Source organism: Oryctolagus cuniculus, chromosome 11, assembly GCF_964237555.1.
Source record: "Oryctolagus cuniculus chromosome 11, mOryCun1.1, whole genome shotgun sequence".
In the NCBI taxonomy this organism is placed as follows: domain Eukaryota; kingdom Metazoa; phylum Chordata; class Mammalia; order Lagomorpha; family Leporidae; genus Oryctolagus; species Oryctolagus cuniculus.
In genome coordinates this window covers 72,853,656-72,873,437 of record NC_091442.1, presented here as the reverse complement: position 1 = coordinate 72,873,437, position 19,782 = coordinate 72,853,656, and the positions used below count along the sequence as shown (strand labels likewise).

The 19,782-nt window shown below is 38.6% G+C and overlaps 1 protein-coding gene across 9 annotated transcripts in view; it reads right to left on the bottom strand.

Annotated features, from left to right (window-relative positions):
* CNOT2 (CCR4-NOT transcription complex subunit 2) overlaps positions 1 to 19,782 on the bottom strand; it is a 121,679-nt gene that overhangs the window by 28,895 nt on the left and 73,002 nt on the right. For all 9 annotated transcript variants that reach the window (XM_002711329.5, XM_070052629.1, XM_008256781.4 and 6 more), the window contains one exon: positions 10,189 to 10,255. In XM_002711329.5, the coding sequence (XP_002711375.1) occupies positions 10,189 to 10,255 (67 nt within the window). The remainder of the gene's footprint in view (positions 1 to 10,188; positions 10,256 to 19,782) is intronic.

The window sequence follows — 19,782 nt, the reverse complement described above, 5'->3', positions numbered from 1 at the left end:
AAAAATATTTCAAAGTATAATGATCCTGTATTTATATGGGACTTCAGGGGCCAAATGTGGACATGAACATTTTCAAGAGGTGTCATTAGACAACCCAGGGTTTACTACTCTGATAAAAATTAACAGATTTGGGCAAACTTCAATACATGACATATTTTCTGGATTATTCCAATAATGTGAAATATTATTATTTTTCTAATGATCCAGAAAATTCATCATGAATATAGCTCATCTTAATGTTTTGTTCTTTTATTCTTCAGAGTAAGGACTTCTAGCTATCATTTATGCTGTCATTGTTAGCTATGAATGTCTCCTTTCTTTCATCTTCCCTATCCACACTTTTTAACGCTTTCTGTTTCTAGTCTGCTGAGGAATGGCTCCTCAGTCACCCAAATTTTGAACTGGAAATTAAATCAAAGTGATAAGATAGAATGAGAGCTAATCAGCAAATAGACTGCTTAGTGTCTGAGATTTAAGGTGACTTTTTTTTCCCCTTTTCAGTCTAGTTTTGGGTCCACGACTTTCAAAAATCTGAAAATTCTGGAACTATAACAATAAATAAGTAGAATACATGTGCCATGAATATTTTGCTTCAATTATCTTTCCTAAATTTATCTTTTAGTGTAACAAGGTGTCACTTTCTAACCCAGCGGACAGCAGTGCATCACAGATTTCACTGATGGATACCTTCAATTCTACAACCTCAGAACTCACTTTGTAGCCTCACTTAACTTGTCAACTGAATGAAGCCAATGAATCCAATGCAATACAGCTAATATATTTTATGTATACCCCTTTCATGCATGTTCCATAAAGACTCCATTTGGGCCTGCACTACTTTAAGACATATGAAGGAAATTGGCTACATTATTTGTCTAAATCAGTCACTCCAATGGCATCCAGTCACAGTTTTGTGATCATGAGAAAGCTACTAGCTTCAGTCATGTTCTCTGAATCTGGGACAAGCCAGTAAAGAAGAGATTAAAAACCAGCCTATTTAAGATGGTTCCTTTAGAGGCATACAATCTTTTCTCTACCTAAAGCAGATCAGTTTTCCTCTAGGTGCTACCATAATAAATCACTACAATGATATTTTTACATCACTCATTTAACATTTATTGAGTGTCTACTATGTGACAAACACTGTCCTAGCTGCTGGGCATATAGCAGCGTGTAAGAGAGAAAAGGTCTCTTCTCTCAGAGAGCTTACATTTCACTCCACAAACATGCCTTCCTCAAGTGAGCCACAGCTACAAAATTCCCACAGGAGCGTGTTTCCCAGAGTTACTGACCACCAAAAAATAGCATATAATTTTAGAGCTAGAATGGATCTTAAAGATCACTTGGTTCAGTGTTCACATTTTACAGATAAGAAATCTTAGTCTCAAATAAGTTAACAGACTTCTCTAAGGTGACACAAAGAAGTAGGACTAGAATTTAGATCTCTTAACTCCTACTGTTCTTTATTGGCAGTACTATCAGAGTCCAATACAACATTTATTTCCTTCTCTCCAAGATTTTTTTCCTAAACCTCCATCTCTTGCTCCAATCGCTTCATTTTACTTTCAGCTTTGGTTCTAATACCTGGTGGTTTCCATTCTTCTACCTTTATTTTTCTTTTCCTTTTCTTTCTACAAAATCATTACTACAAACATATTTTCCAAAAATCTAGCACCCTTTTGGCCCCCTTTAATCAATTTCATCTTACAAAAGATTTTTCCATTCCAATTTCCGGTTTACATATTATTCTATGTCATATAATGAAAGCTTATAATTTCAGAAATATTTTAGATGCCAGAGATTATCTGAATATCAACAAAGAAAAATTCTGGATACAGAAAGAATGGGAAAGGCTGAAGTTATTTTAAATTTAATATAAGATTGGATTTCTTTAAGATAAAGAATCAGTAGGACTGAATAGAAGCACACAAAGATTATTTTTAGAAATAAAATAAACTGAGTCACTAAATTTGATTTACTTCAGTCAAGCTATTACAACTAGAAGATGCAAGGATGGGAAAAATTTACTCTTACTCTACCAACATCACAGAAAATGATCTCCCAAATAGCATGCCAAGAATATGCAAACTTAAAAAAGAAAGAACTTAAAAGATTTTTTTGCACATAAAAACCCAACATTTTAACACAAAAATATGTTTCCAGGAACATGAGTAGGTGACTGGGAGGACATGAGAGGGCAGCAGCATTAAAATTTATTGAGATCTGACAACAACGCACTATTTACTACTCACAATAATCCTATAGAAGATGGTGACAACTTTTTATAGACAAGGAATAAAAGAATGAGAACACAATTTAAAAAGGTTAATTCTGAATCAATATCTTTTCTTTTACTCCGAAAATTTATAACAAAGAATACTGCAACATTAGGAAGACTACATAAACATATTTCTCACCTCTCATTTGGCAGGGAGTTAAATATTCAAAGAATGGGATGAATTCTTTAAAGATCATTTTTCAAAAACTCTAAAGAATATGATCTCAGAAATTATTTCATACATTATCTCCATCTCACAAACTGCTTAAGAGCACATCCCTTAAAATAGTTTTGGCAATATGCGCCATACTTCATTTAATCTTTTGCTAGAGGTAAATAACAATTCAGGTTACATGAAAGAAAGTTCAACCATAGCAATCTAATTCCTGAATTCTCATACCTAAATGAAGTCTCCTGAAATCTTTACTGGGGGCTGGAGAGAGCCCCTAATCAACTCAAAAAGTCTGAAAGTGTCTCCTTTTCAAATCCCAAAGCAGTCAACTTCCTCTACCAACTCACTGCAGTGACCTATACTACAAAAGACAATAGTTCTAAATGGTACTTTATCTCAATCTCTTGTTACCTCCAACCTGTCCTTCACTTAAGCTGGTTAATGTTCCCTATAAAATGATTTCATTATGTAATTTCCTTTATTAAGCTCAAATGATTTTAAGAATAGAAAAGACTCCAGTGATCATTCAACTAAGTTATAGATGAAGAACTCAAAGCAGCCATTAAATGACTTGGCCAAAATCACAATGAAGAGTAAGGATAATGATCCAATGTCTGACTCCTATTCCAATGCCCCTTGACAATTAACTTAGCTTTCCAACCTTTTAGAAAAATAGTTGCTAACTTTTGCATTACCAAGAAAACTTTAGTGTCTGGGTCTCATCTCCAGAAACTGTGACTTAGTTTGAGAATGGGCTATTCACTGGCCCTGAGATTTTTAAAACTCCCCAGGTGTTTCCAGAGGTGCAACCAGCGTTGAACACTACTGTTTTATACCATTAATTCTAATCACAGTTAAATCTACAACATTCAGTCAGGACTCAAAATATTTTTTCTAACCTCTATGAACATTTTACTCTCTTACAATCTAAATACTTGATTCATAATCTTGTCCTTTTCCTATTCTCTTCAAATCTTCCCTGTACCTTTATTATTCATACCACTCTCTCCACCAAAGACACTTTGCTTTCTCTTGTTCTATAGAAATATGAAAGATTATTTTAAAAATGATTAAACAGGCAAACAAACATAATTATCAAGGTGTTACCTGCAGTGTACTGAGTGTATTTGAGTACATGCATGCTAACACCTAAAATTCCACTCAGATTCAGGAATAGAATGGATCTGCAATCAGAAAAGTTTTCCTGGAGGAGACAATATATAAAGTAAATAATGAAAGATATTTAACCAGGTATCCAGCGGTCATAGCGGTAGGGAAGTCATGAGTGAAATGGTATTAGCAACAGTTCAGTCTGAAAGAATGGCAAGGGGTATGAAAATGATAACAACTCGGAAGGCAAGTGGGCTTGCTTCCCAGGTGCCAAGGAGTTATGAGACAAGAAACATAAACAGAACTACTGGCTTCAACATGTCCAACTGTGAGAAGTTGCTGCTGTGACAGAACCAGTTTAGAAACCCAGACTACACCTAGCTGATCTTTATACAAGTTTCAAAGGATCTTTATCTGTGGAAGAGCTGTGTTTATCACTCAAGAATACCTTGTATTCTTCCTTAACCCAAATTTCTTGTACAGACTTGTAGCACTCATACACAAAGAAAGGCATGTCTGAAACCTTAGAAATCATCCTTGATACCTCTCTTTCATATTAACTCAATCTCCAAAATATTTCAAACTTGACCCCTTCATAATGCCTACACCACAATCTAAGTCACTTTATTTTCTTGGCTGGACTACTGCAGTAGCAGCCTGGTCTCTTGTCACCTGTCCCTCCTCTAACCAATTCAACTAATCTTTAAAAATTAGCCTATATCCTAAAATCTTTGCTACTGAGAATAAATCCAGACTCTTTAACAAATCTTTACCAAACTTTTGATGTATTAATAACTGATACTTCATTGATCTCTCTTTATTCATTACACTGGCCCTCTAACTCTTCCTTTAACACATTAAGTCCATTCTTACATTCCCAATACTTAAAATCTTTTTTTTACTTGCTGTTGCTCATACCTAAAAAGTTTTCCTCCAGATCTTTCCAAGGACTCCTCCTCAATATTCAAAGGCTTAATTCATATATTGCCTCTTTAGAGGTAACCTCTTTGCCTGCTCCAGGTAAAATATTACTCCACCAACTCATCCCATTAATCTAACTTACAGTACTTATTACCATACAAAATTCATTGAGTGTACTGCCTGCCTGTTTGTTCTCTTTCTCCTTTAAAATATAAGTAACATGAGAGCAGGAACTAACTTATTTGCCACATTCTTACTTGGACCTTAGAATAATTTCTACTAACGGTAGGCACTCAATAAACACAGAATGAATTAATAAATCCTATCACAATGTCTTCTGTAGACAGTTCTGCAGATTGTGAGCACATGTGGATTTAACACTGGTAGTTTCTACTATGTGCAAATTGCCCTTAAGTGTCACAGCATTCAGTAAGCATCTTACAGCATCTAGGATTCAAAGAATCTGTTGTTTTCCACTTGTGTTCACATAGTTACTCTTAGAAAATAAGTAACCCTGGCTCTATGTCTTCATAACATAAGGCAAGTTCTTTAGTCTCTCATGGAGCTGTTGTGAAGAATAAATTAGTTAATTCATACAAAGCATTTAAAATAGCGACTGACACACAGTGAGTACTAAATAAAGATTAGTACTTTTTTGGGGTGAGTAAAATAAGTTTATGGAAAGAAACCCTACAGCTAGTCTTAATGATGAAAATAAAATGAAAAAAAAAAAAAAAAAGAAGATAAAATGAGAATCTAACAACAGATGGTTTTTACCAGAAAATAATGTTTTGAGGGGGAATATTTCATGCCGTCACAGGTGTGGTCTTGAACTTGAAAAGTAGCAAAGATCTTAGATATCTACAGAAACATGCAGATTGTACTTCTTCACTGAAACCAATAACAGCCTTATAGATTTCCCTTGCCTTGATAAAGTGGATTCTCCCCCAAACATATCCCATGTTGTAGATGTTGTTCTTACTGCTAAAACTACTTCACTCTTCCAAGGCCAAATTCAAACATAACCTAATTTCCGAGTCCTTTCCTGATGATTCACTAAAAGTAAGTGATTGCTTCTGCCTGTAAAATATCTAGAAAACGCTGAATGAACTCAACAAATACAATTTCCTCTCAATTCTACAAACCTCTCAGTCTTGTTGGTAAGAAAACACTCCAACTATACTATCATTTAATTTCAATGTATTGACCATCCAGGAAAAATTAATTCCAGGTCTCATGTTGATTCCGATCTAAGGGACAGCTTCAGGATGCCCAGAGATCTTTAAACCTATAAATTGTATCTAAAATCTTTTTTTTTTTTTTTTGACAGGCAGAGTGGACAGTGAGAGAGAGAGAGACAGAGAGAAAGGTCTTCCTTTTGCCGTTGGTTCACACCCAGTGGCTACTGCATCAATCAGAAGCCAGGAGCCAGGTGCTTATCCTGGTCTCCCATGCGGGTACAGAGCCCAAGGACTTGGGCCATCCTCCACTGCACTCCTGGGCCACAGCAGAGAGCTGGACTGGAAGAGGGGCAACTGGGACAGAATCCGGCGCCCCAACCAGGACTAGAACCCGGTGTGCCAGCACCGCAGGCAGAGGATTAGCCTATTGAGCCACGGCACCAGCCAATTGTACCTAAAATCTTATACACAAACTCAAAAAAAAAAAAAAAAAAAAATTGGAGAGTATCAAGCAACTTGAACAGAAGTGTATGTTCATTTTTTCTGTAGTTATCATCTGGCATGTATTCATGTGAAGTCATGGATCAAAAATTATTTACATTTTGGGATACAATCATCTTATACTAGAATCTGGTATTACACAAGCCATCAGCCAGCATTTTCTGGATATCTCATGCTCTTACACACTCACTTCGATCCAAATTAGGCAAAATGTAGGTTTAAGCAGTTCTATATTCTTTGCAAGACAAATTCCTGTCCTTGTGTAAACTCAGCAAGTCTTAGTTCTTGAGAGGACACTATTCCTTCTCTACCTCTTCCACTGTTAACTTTTCTAAGCATCAGGACACACCACAGGTCCAGATCTCACATTTTAATGACAAAAATTACTACTTAATTTTGCCAATCTGATTACAAAGTTAATGGTGGTACTCGATGCACTTGGGAGGAAAAGCAACTTTTGGTTTTAAATAACTCAATTAGCAGCTACTTGTAACAATAAGATCTCAGGGCAGCGGCTGGAGCTGTGGTGTAGTGGGTGAAGCTCCCAGCACCCCACATGGGCTCCAGTTTGTGTCCCTAATACTCCACCTCCGATCCACCTCTCTGCTATGGCCTGGGAAAGCAGTGGAAGATGGCCCAAGCCCTTGGGTCTCTGTACCCAAGTGGGAGATCCAAATGAAGCTCCTGGCTCCGACCTCCAGCCTGGCCCACCCCTGGGAAGTGAACCAGCCCACTTGGAAAGTGAACCAGCAGATAGAAGATCAATCTCTCTCCATTTTGTGTCTCTCATTCTTTCTAACTCTACCTTTCAAGTAAAATAAATAAATCTTTCTTCTTTTATATATTTTTTATTTATTTATTTGAGAGGTAGAGTTACAGACAGTGAGAGGGAGAGACAGAGAGAAAGGTCTTCCTTCCATTGGTTCACCCCCTAAATGGCCACTGCGGCCGGAGCTACGCCGATCAGAAGCCAGGAGCCAGGTGGTTCTTCCTGGTCTCCCATGGAGGTGCAGGTGCCCAAGCACTTGGGCCATCCTCCACTGCCTTCCTGGGCCACAGCAGAGAGCTGGCCTGGAAGAGGAGCAACCGGGACTAGAACCCGGCACCCATATGGGATGCCGGTGCCTCAGGCGGAGGATTAGCCAAGTGAGCCAAGGCCCAAATCGTTCTTAAAAAAAAAAAAAAAAAAGAAAAGAAAAGAAAAAAAAAGAATAAGATCTCTAATCTACCTCCACCTAATTCCTTACCTCTCCATCCTTCATTAAAGTTAATCCCTCAAATCCTCTTTTTTAAAGTACATTGCCCCCCCCTTTTTTAAAGATTTATTTATTTATTTGAGAGGCAGAGGTACAAACAGATAGATGGGGGTTGGGGAAGGGGTGGAGGGAGAGAGAGAGAGAGAGAAAGGTCTTCTATCTGCTGGTTCATTCCCCTAATGGCTACAATGGCCAGAACTGGGCTGATCCGAAGCCAGGAGCCAGGAGCTTCTTTGGGTCTCCCACATGCATACTGGGGCCCAAGGACTTGGGCCATCTTCCACTGCTTTCCCAGGCTATAGCAGAGAGCTAGATTGGAAGAGGAGCAGCGAGGATATGAACTGGTGCCCATATGGGATATTGGCACTGCAGGTGGACACTTAGCCCACCAAGTCACAGTGCATGCCCCAGTCCCTCAAATTTTATCATCTGACTTATCACGATTGAAACACTGATCCTCTAGCTCCGCAATGTAGTTTGTGTTCTCTCATTTAGCTAGGTATTTATTCAGACTCTCCACCAAAAAGGAGCTCTTTGACTCTCTTGAGTCAGTCCTAATAGATACAGACTGGCAATCTAGGCAGTCATCTTCCATTAGTTATAACTCCTAAATGTATGTATTAGAAGCAAATAATTGCACTGTGACCTGACACACTTAGTCTCAGGTTCAATATTTCTATACACTAGATTCTAAAATGTCAGTCTGAAAAAGTGAAAGAGTGAGCCATATTTTCAAAATATCACTTCACCAACATTATAGGAATATAACGATTTATTTGAACTCAAACAGGATTTGTCAAATGACTCCTTTCCAAACCAGTAATTATACCTTATGAAAATACATTTGCTCATTTATTAACCTTTGTATATTCTTTTTTTTTTTTTTTTTTTTTTTTGACAGGCAGAGTGGACAGTGAGAGAGAGACAGAGAGAAAGGTCCTCCTTTTCCGTTGGTTCACCTCCCAATGGCCGCTGTGGCTGGCACACCACGCTGATCAGAAGCCAGGAGCCAGGTGCTTCTCCTGGTCTCCCATGCAGGTGCAGGGCCCAAGCACTTGGGCCATCCTCTACTGCACTCCCGGGCCACAGCAGAGAGCTGGACTGGAAGAGGAGCAACTGGGAGAGAATCTGGCGCCCTGATCGGGACCAGAACCCAGGATGCCAGCGCTGCAAGCAGAGGATTAGCCTATTGAGCCGTGGCACCGGCCTAACCTTTGTATATTCTTAAGAACACAGTGATATATAGAAATTAAGATGTAAAAAATGTCTAGCATACCAAAGATACAATCACATTTCAAACTTAATCTACTCTGTATCTTAGCCTAATTGTAATTTCAGATTTGCTGATTTAAGAATCAGATCAGAACCTTTAAAGTCCAAACAGTTGGTGATAAATTACTGTTGCTCTCCTTTTAAAAAGTCTCAGTTTCTCAAATATAGTATTTCCATATTCCATTTCTACTTATTTTGTGGTACTATAGTCTATTGTGAATATTAAAAATGTAAAAGAAAAAAAGATGTTCGCACTACACATGCTGCTGTACATATGTAAAGGCAGTTTTAAATAAGAAAATATTCTCATGTATAGGCTATCATCAGGGTGAACATCATACCAAGAAAACACAGTAAATAGGACAAATTCCTAGCTGAATATATTTCCTCAACTAAAAGGAAATATTTGTGGATGAAAAAAACAATACTTTCTTACGTAATAAAAGGCTTTCTACATAGAGGAAAACTGTTGATACACAAGGAATTGATACATTTTATTTGCTAGTTCTGTATTAACAAAACTTTGTTGCACAACAAAAGAAGAACTCCAGAAAAGATAGGGAAAAGAAGGTGGAAATTATCTTTGTATACATCCCCCCACTAAGCTTCAAAATCAGTTTGACAGTAAAATGGCATGACAACTATTCTGATACCTATCAAGACTTCCAAATCAAATAACTGATTTTTATTTGAAGCAGGTTAAGATAGTCAGTTATCAGATGTCTCCGCAAGTTACCCAATTATTATATAATCTTTGATGACCATTTATAATTTAACTCTCCCATTCCATTAACAGAAATGATATTAACAGAAATAAGAAATCAACAGATCTTTTGACATTAACAGAGATCCTAAAATCTTATGTAACAAACTGGAAAATTTGAAAAATATGAAGAAATTTTATAATTTAGAGTTTTATAAAAATTTTATGTGACGATCACTAATATTTATTGAGCGCTTACTATGCGCCAGGCACTGTGCTAAGCGCTTAAACCATATGAAGGAAAAATAATTGAACTGTGAGACAAAAATCTAAATCCTATACCCACACTGAGCTAGGGAAAAGAAGAAATATTTGCTAAACAAAAAGTATTTTACAAACTGCTGCTAAGTAACAGATTTACAATAATAATGATGTCAGAAAACAAACGAACAACAACAACAAAAAACCTACCCAACCAAAAAAATTTTTAACATACTCTAACTGAAACACAAAGAATGGCTACTTTTAATTTGTTTAGCAAATTCTTCTTCAAAAATATTTCAAAGGATGTCAAATAAATTAAAATGTCAAAATAAGCTAAAATTTATTATATATCCTATTTGTACTAATTCAGAAATATTAAGGCCTGAAATTATGGAGATTTTGTTATATAAATATGAAAATTAAATATTGTCTTGTTGTCTTTTCAACCTTAAAGGGGCAGCATAGGTTTTTATTTGGTAGTTATTTATCTTTCTCTTTAAAGTATTCCAGAATAAATACAAAATTCTTACTTTGTTGCCCGTATAAACTTGCCCCAAACTGAGACAGCTGACCTGATGTAGATGGTGATGCCAGCATCTAGAAACAAATTAAATATATTAGAGTATAAAGAACACAGAGCATTGCATTCACACTTCACAAATCATTACATTGCACCATAAATATGTCTATCACACATTTCTCATTAATCATAAAACATAAAACACTTCACAATAAATCTCATGTTTCTTAAGAGAATATGAGAACTGAATGAAATCAAACTGTGCAAATGGAATTAATATTGAAGTTTTTCAATGAGTCACACTAAATTAAACTACCCAGCACTATCACTTCACTAAAAGAAAAACAAACAAAAAAATGAGGCTAGTCAAAGAAAAATATACATCTCAAAATGTCAGCTTTATAAATTCTTAGCTAAAATACCATGATTCTTAGATAATACATTAAACTAAATTCTTAATTCAGTTTATTACCTTAATAGAAGTTTTATACTTTGTAAGAGTAATTTATGATTTTTATATACCAATAACTGATGTGTAGAAAATGGGTAGAAAAATTTAAATATACACACAGTCCCATGAGTTCAGAGATGATACAAGAATAAAATACTTAAAGCAATAGATATGATTTTTACTGTCGGTGCTAAGAATTTCATAGCACTTAATGTACAACACCTTTGAATTTACTATATCAATGTCTTTTTTCCTAGTAGTAAGTAAATTTAAAGATATGTTAATATTAATGGAACATGTACATTCATTCTTGTATTTCTTCACAGAAATATACATAGAAGCATTATACACAAAGCAGAAACAAGCTGAATAAATAAAAATGTGTGGAAGTATACACTGTGTATTCTGTCTTACATTAGGCAGCCATTAAAACAATTTAAATAAGACAAAGGCCACTTCATCAAAAGACTTATAAGCTATGGAGAAAACAAAACAAACTATACAACTCTACTCTAAGGTATCAATCAGTAAACCCTCTCAAGGAAGTATAAGGCAACACTGGAGGAAGGTAATGTTGCATGGTGAGGTATCAGGAATACTTTCAGTATGGCAATATCTGATGCAGGCACACACAGGGGTTTTCCATGCCAAGAATATTCAGTTGAGCTTAAGTATAATAAAGTTTAGTTACAAGATTAGTAAACAAAGTAAGAAACAGTGTGAAAGCTCACCCCTACTGGGACACAGAAGAATGAGTAAGAATGTAGGGTCAGACTGCCAAGGATCATCTTAAATGACATATAAAGATGGCTAACAACTATAGCAATAAAGAGACAATATAATAATATAGCGAGGAAATGACATGACCTAAATATGCTTTGGGAAGATAGTTATAACAGCAGAAATAACTGGAAATGGGAAATGGTGAGATACTAAACCAGAATAGCAGAAGTGGGACTACAATCAACAGGCATTCTAGTGGTAGAAGCAACAGTTACTTAATGTCCTGCTAAACTAGTTATACAAAAGGGGTGAGTGGAGAATCACAAGAGAACTACCAGAGGCTGCTCAGTGGTTTTCAAAGAAGAAAAAGCTTGCTGAAATGGATCGTGGTTAGGAAAACCAAGTGGAAAAGCTTTAAAAATGGAGGTTTTATAATATACGCTTCTTATTTTCATGTGAAACTCTTAAGTTGTTTTAATTATTCTAAAGTTCATAATTTTTGATATAACAGTAGTTTTAAACTAATGTTATATATTACTCTCCTGATGTAGGGCTGAGTAACATATCATTCTAAAAGCAGCAGTAGTTACAGTAACCAACTTTCTAAAAAAGTCTTAGGAGTATTCCTTCTCAGGGCGGGTGCTGTGGTGTAGTGGGTAAAGCTGCCACCTGCAGTGCCGGCATCCCACGTGGGCGTCGGTTTGAGTCTTGGCCGCTTCACTTCCAATCCAACTCTCTGCTATGGCCTGGGAAGGCAGTGGAAGATGGCTCAAATCCTTGGGCCCCTGAACCCATATGGGAGACCCAGAAGAAGCTCCTGGTTCCTGGCTTCGGATTGGTGCAGCTCCAGCCATTGCGGCCATCTGGAAAGTGAACCAGTGGATGGAAGACCTCTCTCTCTGCCTCTCTGTAACTTTGCCTTTCAAATAAATAAATAAATAAATAAAAACCTTAAAAAAAAAAAAGAGCATTCCTTCTCAAATTCAAGGGGTCTGCAATCTAGACACTTAATACTGATATTCAAACTGTATACTCTGGGGCCGGTGCTGTGGTGCAGCAGGTTAATGCCTGCACCTGAAGCGCCGGCATCCCATATGGGCACCTGTTCTAGTTCAGGCTGCTCCATTTCCGATCCAGCTCTCTGCTGTGGCCTGGGAAAGCAGTGGAAGATGATCCAAGTGCTTGGGCACCTGCACCCCATGTGGGAGATCTGGAAGAAGCTCCTGGCTCCTGGCTTCAGATCAGCACAGCTCCAACCATCGTGGCCAACTAAGCAGTGAACCAGGGGATGGAAGACCTCTTTCTCTCTCTCTCTGCCTCTCCTTCTGTCTCTGACTTTCAAATAAATAAATAATCTTAAAAAAAAAAAGTAAGTTGTTCATCTCCACAAATTACTGGTAAAATAAGGTATCAAACTTCAGATTATACATACATAATCAGTAGAATGCTGAAACCAACAAGCAGGTTATCAAATTTCCAGTTTAAAACCATCAACTTATACATACACACACACACATAAACATATATATATATACATACACACATATGTATGTATTTATTTTCCACATCTCTCAAGAAACCTGATATGCAATCAGAGCAAACAACAAAATAGAAACCAAAAAGCAACTACAAAAAACATGATGTAATTCTAGTTATCTCCCTGACCCACTAAAGAGAGCCCTTTATCCTGTTTAACATGCAGAATATTAAGGAAAGTAACAAGTAGAACTGCATTTCAAAAATTATTTCCACTGTTACTAACTATAATTCTGACATGCAGAATCAATATAATTTGCCTAATATTTTGGTTTTAAAAATGTCAGGGCCGGCACTATGGCGCAGCAGGTTAACACCCTGGCCTGAAACACCGGCATCCCATATGGGTGCCGGTTTGAGACTCGGCTGCTCCACTTCCCATCCAGCTCTCTGGTATGGTCTGGGAGAGCAGTGGAGGATGGTCCAAGTCCTTGGGCCCCTGTACCCTCGTGGGAGACCCAGAAGAAGCTCCTGGCTCCTGACTTCAGATCAGCAAAGCTCCGGACATTGCAGTCAACTGAGGAGTGAACCAGCGGATGGAAGCCCGCCCACTGGCTAGCTCTCTCTCTTTCTCTCTCTCTGCTTCTCCTTTCTCTGTGTAACTCTTTCAAATAAATAAATCTTTTTATCCTCCACTGCCCTCCCAGGCCACAGCAGAGAGCTGGACTGGAAGAGTAGCAACCGGGACTAGAACCTGGCGCCCATATGGGATACTGGGGCTGCAGGCGGAGGATTAACCTAGTGAGCCAGGGCTCTGGCCCTCAAATAAATAAATCTTAAAAAAAAAAAAAAAGTCTATACAAGCAGCTGGTGCTGTGGGGTAGCACGTTAAGCAACCGCCTTCAAAGCTGGCATTCCATATGCTGGAGTTGGAGTTGGCCGCGATGGCCGGAGCTGTGCTGATCTGAAGCCAGGAGTCAGGAGCTTCTTTGCAGTCTCCCACATGAGCGCAGGGGCCCAACGACTTGGGCCATCTTCCACTGCTTTCCTAGGCCATAGCAGAGAGCTGGATCGGAAGTGGAGCAGCCGGGACTCCAGCTGGCACCCATATGGGATGCCGGGACTGCAGGTGGTGGCTTTACCCATTATGTCACAACACCAGCCCCATGCTTCACTTCTGATCCAGCTCCCTGCTACGGCCTGGGAAAACAGTAGAAGATGGCCCAAGCAGTTGGGCCCCTGCACTCATGTGAGAGACCGGAAGAAATTCCTGGCTCCTGGCTTCAGAACAGTCCAGCTCCAGCAATTGCAGCCAACTGGGGAGTGAACCAGTGGATGGAAGACCTCTCTCTCTCTCTCTGTAATTCACCTTTGAAATAAATAAATCTTTAAAAAAATTTTCATTATGCTATATATTGTAAAGGCATGTTAATATAATTCCAATCATTATGCTAATATTACAGGATAAAAAGAGTAAATAAAGCCAGTGTTGTGGCACAGCAGGTTAAGCAGCCACTTGCAAAGCTGGTATCCCACATGGGCTCTGGTTCAAGTCACGGCTGCTCTGCTTCTCATGCAGCTCGCCGCTAAAGCACCCAGGATAAGCAACAGCAGCAGACAGCCCAAGTCCTGGGAGACCCGAATGAAGTTCCAGGTTCCTGGCTTCAGCCTGGCCACCCTGGCTACCATGGCCACTTGGCAAGTGAACCAGTGGATGGAAGTTCTCTTTCCTTGTCTCTCCCTCTCTCTAATTCTGTCTCCCAAATAAATAAGTAAATCTTAAATAAACAATTAAGTATATAATATAATTGTTGACTACAGGGATGCCAAAACTGTAGGCAGCAGCTTAGCTCTCTGTGCTACAATGCTCGCCCCAGGAATGTTTATTTAGTAAATGTTTTTAATATGCATGTTAAACTTTCTTTATAGTTCCACAGAAGTGACCTCAATGTTTGCTCACAAATACTGACTATTTTCCCACTTTAAAAAGCTTGAGGGGACAGATGTTTGGGCTAGTGATTAAGATACCTGTATCCCATACAAGTGCCTGAGTTCAAGTACTGGATCCAGGCTGATAACAGCTTCCTTCTACCAAATACCCTGGGAGGCAAGCAGTGTGGTCCCTGCTACGTACGAGGGAGACAGGGAGTTTCAAGCTCCCAGCTTCAGCTCTGCCCAGCTGCTGCTACAGCAGATATTTGGGAATGAATCAAAAAGGGTGGGAGGGAGCTCTCTGTCCATCTTTGTGCCTCTTAAATAATGTCTAGATTTTATATCATTCTGAAATTTGAATTTTCAGATTAGGAATTCTCAACCATAAACTTTATGCAAATGTTCCAAATATCAAAAAGACTCCAAAATACTTATAATTCGAAGTACTTCAATAAGGGCTACTTAACATGTATGTTACGAATAAAATGGCATTTTCTTGCTATTTGGATGATAACAATAAAGACTGAGATTGAACATTTTGTTTGTTTAAAAAAAGAAACTTCCCAACTATTTCTAGAGCTATGCAGATGGTTAAAAGTTACATTTTTAGATATTTTGCTGTACAGATAAGGAAAAGAAGAAAATTAGCCCCCCCCACACTTCAACCACATTTAGTGACAAGAGGATATTGATACTAAAGAAACTAGTTTAATCACTTCTCCAAAGATTTTATGATATTAAGTAAATTCTACTCAAGGAATTATTATATAAATCCTTATTGTTTTGTCAAAATATTAACATACAAGAGCAACTGCCAGGACCCCATTATTAGCTGGCTTCAAGACTGAGCCAACCAGTGTCCAGTTTTCCTTTATCATAAAGTACAACTGAAAGTTTTCTGGGGCCAGTGCTGTGGCACAGTGGGTAAAGCAGCTGCCTGCAGTGCTGACATCCCATATGGGTGCCATTTCAAGACCCGGCTGCTCCACTTCCAATCCAACTCTCTACTATGGCCTCAGAAAGTAGTAGAAGATGGCCCAAGTCCTTGGGCCCCTGCACCTGCGTGGGAGACCTGGAGCTCCTGGCTTCGGATCCGCGCAGCTCTGGCCATTGCAGCCCACTGGGGAATGAACCAGTGGATGGAAGACCTCTCTCTCTCTCTCTGCCTCTCCTTCTCTCTCTGTGTAATTCTTTCAAATAAATAAACAAATTGTTAAAAAAAAAAAAGTTTTCTCACTTCCCAAAAACAATTATGAAATAACCCCAGACTTTAGTATGTTCAAAATGTCTTTCCTTAAAAGTTTTTCTACACAGGACAAAAATAATCATTATTTGCAGGTGACACATAATTACCTGAAAAACGTTAAGAAAATCAAGCAGAATGTCATAGTTAATGATTAATACTAACAGCAGCATGTATTAAACATTATCTGTTCTTCTAAGTGTTTTACATTGTTTTTCATTCAATCTTCACAATCACATGAGTTATGTACTACTGTTCCTATTTTATAGAGAAGAAAACTGAGACAGAGAGAGACTCAGTAGCTTGCCCAAGGACTCATAGCTAGTAAACAACATAGCTGAGATAGAAACTCATACACCAGCAGGATCTCTACAGTCCACATTCCCAATCACCAAAACCAATGAAAGAGTTTTTCTAAGTAGCTGGCTATACAATAAATGAACATGTATTCTATAGATCAGTAAAAATCCAATCTGAAAACTGATGAAAATGGCAACTATAAAATTCTATTTAAAAAGGGTATGAAGAACAGCAAGATAAATTGTTTTTTAAAAGGTCAAGACTGTTATTAATGTGCTACAGTCAAAAATATTTGTATATAGAAAGAATATAGAAAACCTTTCCTAAAATGTTAAAATGATCTATTAAAGCTGCAGCATTTTAAATTATGTTGTAGTTCTACATATACTCAGTCTGATAAACTGAACAAGATTTTATAAAACAGGCCCATGAAACATCAGATAGTATATATTAAGGGGAATATTTCCATTAGCCACAATTGAATGGTCTACTTCAGAGATGTGCAAAGTTAGCCTGCAGACCAAATCTAGCACACTGCCTGTTTTTGTAGATGCTTCAACTTAAGAATGATTTTTTTCTTTTGTTTTTTTTTATTTTTCTTTAACTTTTATTTAATGAATATAAATTTCCAAAGTACAGAATATTCATTACAATGGCTTTCCCCCCAATAACGTCCCTCCAACCCACAACTCTCCCCTTATTCATTCCCTCTCCCCTTCCATTCACATCAAGATTCATTTTCGATTCTCTTTATATACAGAAGATCAGTTTAGCATACATTAAGTAAAGATTTCAACAGTTTGCTCCCACACAGAAACATAAAGTGAAAAATACTGTTTGAGTACTAGTTATAGTATTAAATCTCAATGTACAGCACACTAAGGACAAAGATCCTACATGAGGAGTAAGTGCACAGTGACTCCTGTTGTTGACTTAACAAATTAACACTCTTGTTTATGGCATCAGTAATCACCCTAGGCTCTTGTCATGAGCTGCCAAGGCTATGGAAGCCCCCTGAGTTCACTGACTCTGATCATATTTAGACAAGGCCATGGTCAAAGTGGAAGTTCTCTCCTCCCTTCAGAGAAAGGTACCTCCTTCTTTGATGACCCGTTCTTTCCACTGGGATCTCACTCGTGGAGATCTTTCATTTAGGTTTTTTTTCCCCCAGAGTGTCTTTGACAGGCAGAGTGGACAGTGAGAGAGAGACAGAGAGAAAGGTCTTCCTTTGACGTTGGTTCACCCTCCAATGGCCACCGCGGCTGGCGCGCTGCAGCCGGCGCACCATGCTGATCCGATGGCAGGAGCCAGGTACTTATCCTGGTCTCCCATGGGGTGCAGGGCCCAAGCACTTGGGCCATCCTCCACTGCACTTTCTGGCCACAGCAGAGAGCTGGCCTGGAAGAGGGGCAACCGGGACAGAATCCGGCACCCCAACCAGGACTAGAACCCAGTGTGCCAGCGCCGCGAGGCGGAGGATTAGTCCAGTGAGCAACAGCACCGGCCGAGAATGATTCTTTTTTACATTAAAAATGGTTATCCTGTATCCCTGACTTTTCTCGCTCAGTCCAGAAAGCCTCATCACTACGTGGATTTACTACACGGGAAAGGTTTAGTGCTGGGATCACCAGATAACCTCACAGGGGAAAGAATATCTGACACCTTACACTTTATTTTTTTTTTAAACGATTTATTTATTTATTTGAAAGGCAGAGTAACAGAGAGAGGAAGAGAGAGAGAGAGAGAGAGAGAGAGACTTCCATCCAATGGTAGTTCACTCCCCAGATGCCCACAACAGCTGGAGCAGCACTGATCCAAAGCCGGGAGCCAGGAGTTTCTTCTGGTTCTCTCACGCGTGTACAGGGGCCCATGGACTTGGGCCATCTTCTACTGCTTTCCCAGGCCATACCAGAGAGCTAGATCGGAAGTGGAGCAGCTGGGACTCCAACAGATGCCCATAAAGGATGCTGACACTGCAGGTGGTGGCTTTACCCACTATGACATAGCGCTGGTTCCATAATCTACACTTTAAACCAAATACGCTCCTAATGGAATTAAGTCATTTGAAGAACAAAACATAAAAGACAGTAATTGGAGAAGAGCTATCTAAATAGGATCTCAGAAACAAAAATCATGAAAAAGATTTAAGGGACCACATTTAGTAAAAATGATACATATTGGGGCCGGCGCTGTGGTGCAGTGGGTTAATGTCCTGGCCTGAAGCACCAGCATCCCATATGGGCACCAGTTCTAGTCCTGGTTGCTCCTCTTCTGATCCAGCTTTCTACTATGGCCTGGGAAAGCAGCAGGTCCTTGGGCCCCTGTACCCATGTGGGAGACCCAGAAGAAGCTCCTGGCTCCTGGCTTCAGATTGGCACAGCTCTGGCCATTGTGGCCATCTGGGGAGTGAATCAGCGGATGAAAGACCTCTCTCTCTCTTTCTGTAACTCCGCCTTTCAAATAAATAAAAACAAATCTTTAATAAAAGATACATATTTATATATTACAAACTCTTAAAATAATTAAAAGTAAAAAACCAAAAATCATTTTTAACAAACAACATGAGGTTATTACCTTAAGACAAGGATATAGACAAGTAACACATTATCTTAATAGAGAAATGGGCACAAAGAAAGAGATACATATGGCCACTAACTATATGGAAAAGACATAATATTCTGTAGGTATATGTAAAATTAGTGATACTCTAAAATATTGTCTTATACATTAAAACAGTAAGTTTCCCTTATATATTAGCATACTCCCAGTTAAAAGCTGGTATTCTCAAGGACATATAGAATGCTAATTAGAGTAAAAACTGGTACAAATCTTCTGGTGGAAAAGATGTCAGTATGTCCCAAGAAATTTAAATCATCATATACCATTCATATAAATAAAGTCTAGCAGTAAATTATTCCTATTAAGATTATGGGTAATATTTTCTAAAGTTTCCAACAGATTTGCTATGCCGTGTATTTTCTAAAAAGAAAGATTACAACAACAACAGCAATTTATGAGATAGCTGCTATTAAATGGCTTCAAAAAGTTCGTGGAAAAATGCAATTTAAAGGAAAGTGTAGAGACCGGCACTGTGGCATAGTAGGTTAAGCCATGCAAGAGACCCAGAAGAAGCTCCTGACCCCATGCTTCAGACAAGCACAGCTCCAACCATTGTGGCCATTTGGGGAGTAAATCAGTGGAAGAAAGACCTATCTCTCTGCCTTTCCCTCTGTCTGTAACTCTGCCTCTCAAATAAATAAATAAGTTTTAAAAAGGAAGGAAGGAGGAAGGAAGGAAGGGGGGGGGAGGGAGAAAGAGAGAAAGAGAGAAGTTTAGGGGCTGGCATTGTGGCATAACGGGTTGGGGAACCACCTGCAATGTTGGCATCCTATATGGGCGCTGTTACCAGTTCTGGCTGCTCCATTTCAGATCCAGATCCCTACTAATGCACCTGGGAAAGCAGCAGAGGATGGCCCAAG